The 14,436-nt window shown below is 38.4% G+C and overlaps 1 protein-coding gene across 1 annotated transcript; it reads left to right on the forward strand.

Annotated features, from left to right (window-relative positions):
• The first annotated feature begins 2,201 nt into the window (after window positions 1-2,201).
• LOC141490054 (acidic mammalian chitinase-like) lies at window positions 2,202-12,478 on the forward strand. Its single transcript, XM_074190326.1, has 9 exons — window positions 2,202-2,410; window positions 3,138-3,194; window positions 4,973-5,138; window positions 6,462-6,586; window positions 7,597-7,720; window positions 8,914-9,099; window positions 10,065-10,184; window positions 10,294-10,435; window positions 12,127-12,478. The coding sequence occupies exons 1-9, from the start codon at window positions 2,334-2,336 to the stop codon at window positions 12,402-12,404; spliced, it is 1,275 nt and encodes a 424-aa protein (XP_074046427.1). The 5' UTR covers window positions 2,202-2,333; the 3' UTR covers window positions 12,405-12,478.
• The last annotated feature ends 1,958 nt before the right edge of the window (window positions 12,479-14,436 follow it).

Raw genomic sequence — 14,436 nt, forward strand, 5'->3', positions numbered from 1 at the left:
TCTGTGGAACCCTAAACAATGTCCTAGGGAAGCCTGGATAATAACTGTCTCATAGATAGCAAGCTTCTGCCCCCTCCCCCTGCAATCAAACCTCTAGGTTTCTAAAAAGTCTGTCTCTGACGTGGGAAGGTGAAATCTTAAACTTCATTAAGTATGTCTAGAATCCAGAAACTTGAAGGGGATGCCCCTGCTATCCTTTGCCAAAGGAAGGAGGCGTGCGAGAGGTCTTCAGTCATGGAAATGTTTTGTACAAGAAGGATTACTCAGGGGCAGCTAGGTGGCACAGTGGATAAAGCATCGGCCTTGGAGTCAGGAGTACCTGGGTTCAAATCCGGTCTCAGACACTTAATAATTACCTAGCTGTGTGGCCTTGGGCAAGCCACTTAACTTTGTTTACCTTGCAAAAACCTAAAAAAAAAAGAAGAAAGGTTACTCAATCTTATTCAAGATGGTTTCAGATTGTAGATAAGTAAAAATATCAGAGAGGTAGATTTTGGCTCAATCTAAGGAATATTTTCTTTACATTTAGAGCTTCCATAAATAGAAAGAGCTGCCTTAGAAAGTAAAAACAACAATCATGTATATAGTATTTAAGAATTTGTAAAGTACTTTATGTTGTCTCTTTTGAGGCTCACTTAACTCTGTTTTGAATCATCATATTACTGAGAAAAACCAAGTCATTCACTCATGATTATCATATATAGTATTTCTGAACCTGCACAGTTTTCTCCTGGTTCTGCTCTTTTCACTTTGTATCAGTTACTCTAAGTCTTTCTAGGGTTTTCTAAAGTAACCTGCTCATAATTTCTTCTAGTATAGTACTATTATCACACAATCATATAACTACATTTTGTTCTGTCAGTCTCCATTTTACAGAGGAACAAACTTGTAGGGTAGGTGATTAGCCTAAGGCCACAGAGCTCACACACATATATACATATGTATATTTATAATATTTCTGAAGCACTAGTTGAACTCAAGCTTTCCTGACCTCGAGTCCAACATTCTATTCACTGATCCATCTAGATGAAAAAGTAGGCTCTCCTTCTATGGGAACCTCCCAGTAGAAACTGGATGACCACAGGTTAAGCTTTATGGTCTCTGAGGTTCCTTCCTTCTTTGATATTCTGTGATTCTGAGGAATAACAACCTATAGCTGGAATGTCTGTATGACTGAGAGTTCACTACCTTGACTTCTGTGAGCATTAATTTTGGTTTCATCCTTTGGCATCCAATAGTCTTAGTTCCCATGAACTATGAATAAATTAAGTTGGACCCTAAGTACTCACAAGACAGAGAGCATGAAAACTATTGGGACCAAATAGAATGTTACCTGATACAAAATAAGCTCCTTCACAGCGGGGACTACATCATTTCTGATGTATCCTCAGAACCTTGCAGAGTGTCTGGTATGGATTAGGTTCTTATTAGGTGTTTGTTGACTTTTTTCCTTCTTTAGGTCTGGCCCTGGTGCTGCTTGCTCAGTTGGGTAAGTCTCAGACTCCTACTTCCCTACTCCCCTCACCCTACACATGCAAACTTATTTTTCATATGATCCTCATCGATCTAGCCAAGTCTCAAATGAAAAAGGGCAACTAGTCGGCACAGTAGACTGAATTCAGGAATACCTGAGTTCAAGTCCTATTTCAGACATTTCTTACTTATATCGCCCTGAACAGCTCACTTAATATCAGTCTCAATTTATTTAATTGTAAAATATAATAAAAGTATAATAATTTAATAATAATAAAGGTTTAATAATGTCACTTGCCTCCCAGGGTATGTACGGGACAAATGAGATATTAACTGGAACTTGATAGGCACTTTATAATATATATAAAAATACTGTTACAGATCTTAAAATAGTCTATAAATGCTAGTTAATATTTTTATAAACTCCACTTAAGTGCCACCTCTTATAGGATAGCTGACCAGCCTCTACTCTCTTACCTCCATTAAAGGAGAATGCCCTCCTCTACCTCTAAATTATTTTATATCTAGTTTAAATATATACCTTTTATTTTCCTGTGTATATGTTGTTTCCCACAGTAAAATGTAAGCTTCTTACGGGCAAGGACTGTTTCATTTTTGTCATTGCATTGCCAGTATCTGGCACATGCTGCTGCTTAATAGATGCTTGCTAAAAGAATGAATGAGCAAGTTCTGCTGCTGTCCCTCACTATCATATCTGCTCCTTATTGCCCACAGGCTCTGCCTACCATCTGACATGTTACTTCACCAACTGGGCCCAGTACAGGCCAGGCTTGGGGCGCTTCAAGCCAGATGACATCGACCCCTGCCTCTGTACTCATTTGATCTATGCTTTTGCTGGGATGAGTAACAATGAGATCACCACCATTGAATGGAATGATGTGACCCTCTACAAATCCTTCAATGGCTTGAAAAACAAGTAAGGAGGAAGAAAAGGTGGTTGGTGGTTCCATACTTAGGGTGCTGTCCCTGGAGTGAGGTTCAAATCTAACCTTACTTAGCTGCTTGATCTTGGACAAGCCACTTAACTCCTGTTTGCTTCAGTTTCCTCAAGTGTAGATGAGGAAAAAATAAGAAATCTACCTCATAGAGTTATTGTGAGAATCAAATGATATAACTGTAAAGTATTTAAAATTGAATATATTTAATAAATGCTTATTCCCTTCCATTCCCCATGTTTCTAGAAATCCCCTATTGACCATTCGAAGATTTTAAATTTTCCTCTACTCCTCTCTCCTAATGAAATAGTAATGTTTGTAAATTAGGCACATAAGCCTCAGACACTTAATAATTACCTTGCTGTGTGACCTTGGGCAAGTCACTTAACCCCATTGCCTTACAAAAACCAAAAACCAAAAAAATTTTTTTTTAAATTAGGCACATAAGAGGTAAGCAAAAAGATGCCAACAGCACCTCTTGTTTAAAAGAATAAACACACTTTGGTCTTGGTCTCAAAACACCAGTGAAAAGAGATCATGTTCACACCCCAAGGAACATGTAAATAAATGGAATACAACAACCCCCAAAAGACCTCTGACACCTCATCAGATCTGTTTCAGAGACCATCCTGTTGAGTTACCTAGCCAATCTCTCTCATTATGAGAAACTACTCATATTTTAACATTCCCTCATTATTCTCTCTACAGGAACAGTGAACTGAAAACTCTGCTGGCCATTGGAGGCTGGAACTTTGGAACTGCCCCGTAAGTTTAGTATCAGAACTGACATCAAATGAGCTTCTTTTTAAACAGAGAGGTCAAATTTTCACCTACTTTGAGGGATCTTTCATTATAAGACTGACACCATAACTGATATACAAAAAGATCAATATTAAAAGACAAGTGTATTAAATAAGTATCATCTGAACCAAGAACAATTTTTTTTTCTTGGACTTCTTTCTATTGAGGTTTTTACTGACCTGAGAGATGGGAAAGTGGGTCTTGTTCTTAGCTCTGACACTAACCAGCAATATGACCTGAAAAAACTCACCCTTTCTAAATCTCAAATTTCTTCTGAAAAATGAGTGTTAAGACTCGTTCATTAATCTCTTAGAGCTCTTCCAGCTCTGATATTCTATAATTATTGAAGAACAAAAGGGGCCCTTCCTGGCTTAGACTCCAATTGGGACACTCTTAGGTATCATCTTTTGGTATGGACATGATAACTTGGAACACATCCAAAGAAGGGTGATCAGAATGAATCATGACCATGACAAACAGGATTTGTTAAAGAAATTGATCCTGAATAAGTAGCTACTTAAGGGAGCCATGATAAAGCATCTTCTGATATTTAAAGGGTTATCACATGAAGGGAATACATCTACTTGGTTTTGGATGGCAGAACTAGGAGCCAAAGGCAGTTACAAGAAGTAGATTTTTGACTCAATAGAAAGAAAAACTGCCTTTAAAAAGTGGAGCTATGTGGGGCGGCTAGGTGACGCAGTGGATAAAGCACCAGCCCTGGAGTCAGGAGTACCTGGGTTCAAATCCGGTCTCAGACACTTAATAATTACCTAGCTGTGTGGCCTTGGGCAAGCCACTTAACCCCGTTTGCCTTGCAAAAAAACCTAAAAAGAAAGTGGAGCTATGTTAAAGACAAAATGGGTTGCCTCAAAGGGTAATGAGTTCTCTTCCACTGGAAGAATTCAAGTGGAGGGTGAATTATCATTTGCTAGGGATGCTCTAGAAGAGATTTATGATTAACCAGGGGTGACATTAGATGACTTCTGAGGTCAATTCTGAGATTGTAGTCTAACATGATTCCACAGCATGAATACTGAGGATCTAGAATAATTGTATTTACCTAATGGAGTCAGTATATTGGAATGGAGAGTGAATGACAAGAAAATTATAAAGGATCCCTATCTGAGCAGTTACCATTTAACTTCCAATTACTTGGGGGAAATTATAGGAACTCAGAAACTGTTTGAATGACAGAAGAAAATGATGAATTAGAACAGGAGAGTTATTAACATTAAATACATGTAGGAAGATGGATTAGAAGGGGGAAGGGAGGAATATATAATGGGAACACTATAATCATCTAAGTAGATAGAGCTGAAGTTACAGGAGGAAGAGTAGGAGAAAACAGGAGAACAGAATTAGTCAGGGCTGGGATGCACATAAGAGTTTTGAAGTAAATAGAGAAAAATTTGGACTTACTCAACCATGGAGGAAAACAGTACAGTTAATCCAGATTAGTTAACTCAGTCTAGACATGAAAAGAGACTAAAGAGAGATTTTTTAAGGAGGTGGCTTCTAGAAATATTGAGAAGATTAAAAACAACAGGTTTTGAGAACAGAGAAAATGTTAGTAGTGAAGAAACTGAAGAGGTGCTGATCATCAAACTTTTATAGTTTCCAGCTTGAGAATCAAGGATAGTCACAGTTTTACTAGACACTCAGAAAGATGAATAACTTATTCAGATCAATGTGATCTGCATATGAATTTCCTTACTTCATCTTCTTTCTGTCTCATTCAGATTCACTACCATGGTTTCCACTCCTGCGAACCGCCAGACTTTCATCAACTCAGTCATCAGATTCCTGCGCCAGTATGAATTTGACGGATTGGACTTTGATTGGGAGTATCCTGGGTCTCGTGGCAGCCCTCCTCAGGACAAGAACCTCTTCACTGTACTGGTCAAGGTGAGCTTGAAATTTATCATCCCAATCAAGATTCTGGTGACAGTTGACTACCAACTTCCATGATACTTCCTTTGTTTCCTCAATGAATTAAATGCCTAACTCCCAATCTTTCTCTCCTCCCAAATTTGACCCTCATTCTCAGGGACTTTAATATACATAATTCAACTCTTTCAATTATCTTAACATTCCAGTTCCTCAACTTATTCATAACCCATAACCTGCTCCTCCTCCACCCACCCCAACCACACAGAAAGGGCACCACACCCTTGATCTTACCATCACTTACAAATAGAACATCTCCATGTTCATTACCTCTAAAATGCTTTTATTCAATCATAATCTATTATCTTTCCTCCTCTCCCTCTGCCTTCTAAAAAACAACTTCTATGCTTTATTCACACCATGACTCCCAACCCCTCAGTCCTTCAGCTCTCTCCCCTTATATTAAGTATTCTCTCCTCTCTTCTCCATCTGGACTCTTGAGAATCAGTTCAACTCTATACTATCCTCTTTTGATTTTAATCCCTTGACTCTGGACTGCATTGCCAATTATGTCTCATCAAATCTTAGTCTTGTCATCATCTTCCAACTTCACTACTATGTATGGGTCATTGAACAAAAGTGGAGAAAATCATACAGCAGCTATGACTGAGTTCATTATGAATTTGTGTTGCATAATCTCAACTGAGCCCTTTCTGTTGGTAGGAAATCCTTTTATATTTCCCTAATTAATTCACTATCCCACACCACAGATATGATAATCCATCTCTTAATTCTGTACCATGGTATAGTCTGTGCCCTTTGTCTAAAACAATCCCCTCCTCATCTTGGCATCATGGAATACATGACCCTCTTAAAGTTTCAGCTCAATTAACAACACTTCTAAGCGTTCTTTCATGATTTCTTCAATTGTTTGCTTTTACCACTCACCAAATTAATTTGTGCTTATCTTGTATTCATTTGTATTTATTTAACTTCCTAAAAGTTTTTCCCTTCACCATCACTTCCTATAGAAGTGAGGTCAGGGACTGTTCATTTGGATTTTTTTATCCCTGGTGCCTAATATTTAATAAATGCTTGATGGTCTCTGAGGTCCCTTGCAATCAATCAAGCAACAGGTATTTATGAAATAATTATTATATGGCAGGCATCACGCTGGGAGTCAAGAAGAGATCTATGTTCCCATAATCATTTGAACTGAATTGAATTGGCGATGCATACAGATGAATCATCAATGGAAGAACCTGGTGAAGCCCAGAAAGATGCCAGAGAAGTCTAACTTTGGACTGTTGTCCTCTTGCTCTCTCTTCTGTTCACCCACAGGAAATGCGAGAAGCCTTTGAGCAGGAAGCCAAGCAGATCAACAAGCCCAGGCTGATGGTCACTGCTGCTGTGGCTGCTGGCATCTCCAACATCGAATCTGGCTACGACATCCCCCAGCTCTCTCAGTGAGTATTGCAATATGTGCTCCAAATGTTTCCCTGGGGGTCAGCTGTCACTTGGGTTGGGTTGGTTGCCAACTGTCTTCTCGGAAGACTCCAGGAAATGTTTCCAATTTCCTATTTATCCCACAACTCCTTGCAATCCGGCTTTTGTTTGTATCCCTCCAAAGAAATTTGTCTTCAAAATCAGCTATGACCTCTTGAATGCTAACTCCAATAGTTATTTTACAATCTTGTGTGTCCCTGCACCTAATAGTATAATTATCATAGAGGAACCATTTAATAAATACTGATTGATTGATTGATTGATCTTCAGCATTTAAGTATTTAATGTTAGTGACTACTTCCACCTTCCTTGTTCTTTTCACTCTCCTCATTTCTTTCTATCCCTTTGCTTACTTTGCCTTATTTGCTAGCTCATCCTCATCTTCCTTAAGTGTGTATTCTTAAGATCAGTCCTTGACTCTTTATTTTTCCATCTTAGTCACTTCCTATGAAATACCTGCAAGCATCTTTAATCTGCCATCATGACAGAATTCCCTCTACATTCTAAGCATATGACAGCTTTGGAAACTTGAAGGGTTCTCTCAATTTACAATGGTCAATAAAGTTAGAATCCTAAGATCACCCAGTTGTCCCCTTGATGCTCCTCTTCCAATATTTATTTGTCTATTGAGGAGCTGAAAAGGGGAAGGTTCATTATTACATGTGAGTTCCTAATAGAAAGTGAGGAAATATTCATTAATCATGATTGATCACTATTTTTTCCTTTCCTGTTTCTTCATATTTGCATAGTCCTGACTCTACATTTCTTTTCTATTAAAATCTTTTTCCTTCTTTCACAGCTCAGTTCTAGTAACATCTCCTTTGTGAACTTTCCCTGATTTCCCCAACTGATAGGACACAGCTAGAGCAATTATTTTTAAAAGAACTTAAATATGAGAGGTTGTCCAAGACAGAGGTATAAGAAATAAATAAGCACCAGAATTCATCATTAATTCTCTTCTCCCTGCTAGATATCTGGACTACATCCATGTCATGACCTACGACCTCCATGGCTCCTGGGAGGGTTACACTGGAGAGAACAGCCCCCTGTACAAAAACCCCAGTGACACTGGCAGCAATGCCTACCTCAATGTGGTGAGTGAAACCCCTGCATAAACTTCCAAGAGGGTTGGGGAGGAGGAGGATGTAAAAGAAGAGCACCAAGTTGTAGCACAAAATCCACAGCTACCTGAACAAATTAATCAACTGATCATTTCTAATACAAGGCAAAGGTTGGGCAAATTGGTTCATTAGCAATTAACTATGCAGTTAACTAAGCTTGTTCCTATCATGGTCACCACCATCATTCCTGAAGCTAGTGGAGGCAGCTAATTGCCACGGTAGATAGATCACTGGGGCTGGAGTCAGGAAGAACTCAGATAAAAAATCTTGTCTCAGACTCTCAAACACAGTGTGACCCTAGGCAAGTCACTTAATCTCTATTTGTCTCCATTCTCTCTACTGTAAAATGTGGATCATAACCATGCCTACCTTGCAGGGGTTGTGGTGAGGATCAAATGAGATGTGCCTGCCAGAGAGTAGATTCTATGAAACACTTACTCCCTCCAAACTAGGGAATCAGAAGAGAATTAAGGATTTATATGGTGCCTACAATGGGCCAGGCTTAACAAAATAAGATCTCATTTCATCCGCCTACTGCTAATACCAACTTATGTTTCTATAGCATTTTAAGGTCTTCAAAGCACTTTCCATATTTACTTTGAAAATTTGACTGTGATGAGTAGGGTCATAAACTAATAATTAAGAATCTGCCTCCTGGGTGGAATAAGTGTTTATTCAAGCATTTATTTATTCAACAATCCAATCACTATATGTGAGGTATTGTATTATATGCTGAGGAAGGTAGAAAAATAAATTTTAAAAATCTCTTTGAGGGTTGATTCAAAGAACACACAACCCCAAAGAAGACAAAAGACATTTCTCTATTCATTACAATACAATTAACTATAACTAATTATAATATTAATTCTAATTAAATAGAATTAACTGTAATATAAAATATAATATGACATGCTTAAGAGAAGTACGAACTGCTCTTCCTTATATCAGACCCTCAGTCTGACCACAGAGATTTTCTGAAGTTCTCATCTGGAGATTACAGGAAAACAAATATTCATCATGGAATCTTGTTAAATCTAAAGAGCCCTAAAACTTGCCAGACCAAAACTTATATCCCAGATGTTATTAACTTGGAGTAACCAAGAAAGGAGAAGTATTTGTACTGGACTTAGAGAGATGGACCAAGTTTTAATGTGCTTCCATTACAGGATTATGCTATGAACTATTGGAAAAACAACGGTGCCCCAGCTGAGAAACTCATTGTTGGTTTCCCATCTTATGGGCACACTTTCATCTTAAGCAATCCTTCTGAAAACGGCATTGGTGCCCCTACCTCTGGCCCTGGTCCTGCTGGCCCCTATACCAGACAATCCGGCTTCTGGGCTTACTATGAGGTAGGTGTCTAGATGTTGTAGAAAAAGCTGGAAAGACTATTGTTGAACCTTCTACATCCCCAGTGATGCTTTAGCCTTCTTACTCTGCCTCAATGTCCTAGAATTCAAAGCAGAAAAGTAGAACAGAAATATCACAGACCTGAAGCTAAAAGAGTTCCCAGAGGCCATTCTAGACCAACCTTTTCATTTTAGAGAAAAAGGAAATGAAGAATCATGTGAATTCTTTAGGTCAAACAGAATAAATATCAGACTAGATTTGAATCTGACTTCTCTTTCTCCCATGCTAGCTCTTTTTCACTGGTACCACACTGACTCCTGTTGTTCTTTTGTACCTTAGAAGAGTGACTGGAAGAGAAAACTCTGACCCTTAAATGGACCCTCATCCAAACCACAGAGAATATCTGAAATTCTTACCTAGAGTCTATGGAAGAACAAATATTCATCACAGAATCTTTGTAATATCTCTTGTCCTAAAAAAACGCCTGACCATACCTTATATCCTAGCTTATTATCATAGGATCATAGAACGCTGCACTTGGAAGGGATCTTAGAAATCATCTATCTTGACCAGGAATTCTTAACCTTTTTTATGCTATAGACATCCTTTGACAAGCTGGAGAAGTCTATGGATCTCTTCTTAGAGGATTGTTTTAAGTCATAAAAGGAAATGCTAAGTTTCAGTTAGAGGTTAATGAAAATAAAATTGTCATTTTTCCCATGCCAAATTCATGGACCACCCTGATATAACCCAGGTTAAGATCTGACTTATACTAATCCCTTTCTCTACATCTCCTAATGTCCTTATAATACTGAAAATAAAGGATCCAAAATTTGTAAGGAATTAGAATTTCAATGTAAGATGTTCATAGATAGGATTACATGCTCTCCCCTTGAAGTCATTTTCACTCAGCCCCTTTCTTGAGGACTTTTCCTAACCTCTCTGCCTCATTATTCTCTTTTCTCAGATCTGCCCCTTCCTGAATAATGGTGCTACTCAGGTGTGGGAAGCTTCTGAGGATGTCCCCTATGCTTACAAAGGAAATGAGTGGGTTGGTTATGACAACCCCAAGAGCTTCCAAATTAAGGTAGAGTATTTCTCTGGGTTCCCCAAGGCAGTACATCTCTATTTGTAGCCCAAAGTCTTGGGAAAATCCAGGGTTGGACCTAAATTAATTATCTGGCCTGTCCCCATAGGCTGAGTGGCTAATGCAAAACAACTTTGGAGGAGCCATGGTCTGGGCCATTGATCTGGATGACTTCACTGGGACTTTCTGTAACCAAGGAAAATACCCCCTGATCAGCACCTTGAAGAAAACCCTGGGTCTGGAGAGTGCAAGTGAGTGGAAGAGGCAGAAGTGCCAACGGTCTCATGCCTTTTATCTACTTCCCACACACCCTATAAAACATGAAAGATAATAACCAACTTCTGAATGCCTAACCTCATTCTTCTGAGGATCTGATAATCACATCTGTCTTTGTCCTAGCTTTATAATGTCAAGAACACAAGGTAAAAATGGAAATCAATGGGGCAGCTAGGTGGCAGGGAAGATAGTGTACCAACCCTGGAGCCAGAAGGACCTGAGTTCAAATCCAGCCTCAACACTTGGCACCAGCTGTGTGACCCTGGGCAAGACACTTAACCCCAATTGCCTTCATCCTTCCCCCCCCAAAAAAGTGGAAATTAGTGATGGAATAGGTGAAAAAAAATGAAATTGGACAATTTTAAGGCTATATCATAATGACTTGGATTTATGGAGAATAGACCTAGAGCTGAAGGGGACCTCCAGGGTCATCTAATTCAATCCCTTCATGTTCCAGATGGAAAAAGAATCTGAAGTCCAAGGAGTCAAAACACTGGTTTTACAGTCAAAAGTTCTGGATTCAAATCCCATTTCCGGCATTTAATTATCTACAAACAAATCACTTAACTTCCCCACTTCTTTCTCTGCTAAATGAGAGAGCTGGAAGAGCTCAATTCTTGTTATTTTTAGTTGTTTCTGTCTCATCTGACTCTCTGTTACCCTATTATTCCTTCTCTGGCTCATTTTATGGATGAGGAAACTGAGGCAAATAGAATTAAGTGACTTGCCCAGGATCACATACCTAGTAAGTGTCTAAGGTCAAATTTAAACTCATGAAGCACAGTCTTTCTGATTCCAAGTTAGATTCTTAGGTCTCTTCAAACTATAAGTCAATGATTCCCTATGGAGTAAACACAACTTTGTCCAAAATATAAAGCTTTACAAAGCTTTTCTTATAATAACAAAATAGTAAGGTGGCAAGAACACTGGAGTTAGTATCATAGAAACAGAGTTCAAGTCTAGAATCTACCATTTATCATCTATGTGACATTGAGCAAATCACTTAAACCTCAGGGGTTTCGTTTACAGACTAGATGAACTTGCTGGGATCTTCCAGCTCTGAACTGAGTTTCCCCTGAGTTGTATGAAGTAGGCAAAACAAATATTATTGTTTCTATTTTAAAAATATTATTAGTTATAATAAAAGACTTAAATAATTATAATCATGACTCAGGAGTTAGAAGGGATCTCAGAGATCATTTAGTTCAGCCTTTAATTTTATAGAGGTAGAAATAAATTCTATCCCCCAACGTAACAAAGATAGCATTAGAGACAGGATTCAATCAAAGTTTCTCCTTCTCCAGAATCAGTGAATGTCCCCTTCAGTCATACTACCTAACTAGGGTTTATATGATGCTTTAAGTTTTATTATCTTTATTTTTTATTACATATCCTTACAACCATTGCAACACTTACATTAATTATATTACAGTCCTTGATGTAATAAAATTATGTTATAATACTAACAACCATTATAGATAATGCACTCATTTACAGGTCAGGAAATTAAGACTCAGATAGATTTATAAATGTCTCTCCTATGGTCACAAAACTGTAATTCAAATCTGGGTAACCTGAGTGTCCATCCAAGGCTCAAACCTCTCCTACCCTAGAGCCAAGATCTTTTTGTTAAGTCCACAGTGATTTTTCTCCTCTTCTGTTCCAGGCTGTACCCCCCGAACTCAACCTATTGCTCCAATCACATCAGCTCCCCAAAGCGGTGGAAGTGGTAGCCAAGGTGGCAGCAGCGGCAGCAGTGGCAGCAGTGGCTCTGGGAGCAGCTCTGGGGGCAGTGGATTCTGTGCTGGAAAAGCTGACGGTCTCTACCCTGTGGCCAAGAACAAGAATGCTTTCTGGCACTGTATAAATGGCATCACCTATGAGCAGCACTGCCAGGCTGGACTTGTCTTTGATCCCAGCTGTGAGTGTTGCAACTGGGCCTAAACTTGACCTAAACTTTCTTGTTCCCATTCTCCTCACTCCTTCACTTATAATGTACTAATAATTCTAAAATAAAAGCCAGCATTGAAAACCCAAATGTTCTCTGTCTTGTGTGAATGATGCAGAAACATTTTAGGTGAGAAGGTTGGTATAGGACAGATGCTAAAGATTCCAGGGAAGACCCCTTGGAGTCTAGGGACAACTTTTTGCCCTTGAAGTCACTGGTATGATAAGAGTTAATATTTACAAAAACTCAATGAGATTTCTATCCACTAGACTGTGATCTTCTTGAGAACAGAGATTTGTCTTTTGACTTTCTTTCTATTCCCAGCTTTTAGCACAGTGTCTAAAGCACAGGAGGCATCATCAAATGTTTATTTGCTAATTTGACTGGGATAGAAAACAAAAGAATTATCTCCATTTTACAGAAACTGAGAAGTTTATTGGCTTGCCACAGAGTTAGGATATGGCAGATCTAAATTCTAATCCAGGTTTTTTTGACTTGAAGTTAAGCACTATGATCCTCATGGTGAAATATTTTAAGGACCCCCTTCTTCCCCACAAGTTGTCCAATCCAGTGCTTGTTCAGTCCTGTAGCTATTTCAAGATACCCAGAAATCTTATATTCCAGAGTTATGGACCCTTTCCCTCTCCCCCGTCATCTGAAGTCTTTCCTTACTTACTCAGCTTATAAAGTGAGAGATGAAGACCTGAATTCAAATCTAAACTCTGACACTTACTAGTTAGATGACCTCAGGCAAATCACTTAACTCAATTTCTTCATCTACAAAATGAGAATAAAAATAACACCTATCTCTCAGGATTGTTATCAAATGAGATATATATGGATATATATATATATATATATAAAGTTTTTAGCACAGTGACTATCAAATAATAGATGCTATATATATGTTACCTATTACAAAGAGGGGTAGGGGTACCCAGACAAAGACAGAAAAACAGAGACAGACAGTCCTAGAAACTTAGAGAGAGATAGAAAGTCAGAGAAAATAGAAACAGAGAGAATAGATATATAGACAGAGAGGAGAAAGAGACAGACAGAAAGGAAGACTGAGAGAGATAGAGGTCTGATTCTAAAGATATGATAAGTTAAAAAAAAAGAAAAAGAGGCTCCTTTCTCACATAATGTGTGATGTGGCTTTTAACCCCATATCAATCCACTACTTGTGCCACCAACCTAGAGGGAATCTAGAGGGTTACAAATAGAATAAAGATCTTTGCTCAAGTTACAAAAGCTCATTACTTCCAGTAGCTCTTATTCCAACGATGTGTCCCCTAAATACCAGCTATTAGTATTATTATTGTGGCAGTTCAGTGGCACAATACATAAAGTACTGGGTCTAAAGTCAGGAAGATCTAAATTCAAACTAGGCCCCAAGCACTTACTAGTTTGTTGTTGATCCAGGGCATGTCACTTAATCTAGTTTGTCTCAGTTTCCTCATCTATAAGATGAGTTAGAGGAGATGACAAACCACTCCAGTATCTTTACCAAGAAAATCCAAAATGGGATAAGGAAGGGTTGGACCCAACTGGACAACAAAAGCTAAATTGACACATGTGTCTTCTTTTATTATTCAGTCAGTCAGATAGTGAAATAGCAAATGACTCCAGTAACTGCCAAGAAAACTCCAAAAGGGGTCACTCAAAACATGAATGAAAACAACAGAAATTATCATTATAACATAAATATAAAGTGAATAAAAATATACACAAAGTAGTTTAAATACAAGATAGTTTGGGAGGAAAGCACTTACAGTTGTGGTGAATGGGGGAAAGTTTCACATAGAATAAAATGCTTCAGCTCTATCAGAATGAAAGGGTAACTCTGAGGTAGAGGTAAGGTGGGAGTGAATGCCAGATATAGGGGCAGCCAGTACAAAAGAATGAAAATGGGAAATGAAAGGTACTGTGTAAGGAACAAAGCCAGTTTAGTAAGTGAGAGGTGACAATGGTCTGAACTAAATTGGGAGTTTGTAAGAATGGAAAGAACAGTCAGATGAAAGAGATGTG

This window comes from Macrotis lagotis, chromosome 5 (assembly GCF_037893015.1).
Source record: "Macrotis lagotis isolate mMagLag1 chromosome 5, bilby.v1.9.chrom.fasta, whole genome shotgun sequence".
Classification (NCBI taxonomy): domain Eukaryota; kingdom Metazoa; phylum Chordata; class Mammalia; order Peramelemorphia; family Peramelidae; genus Macrotis; species Macrotis lagotis.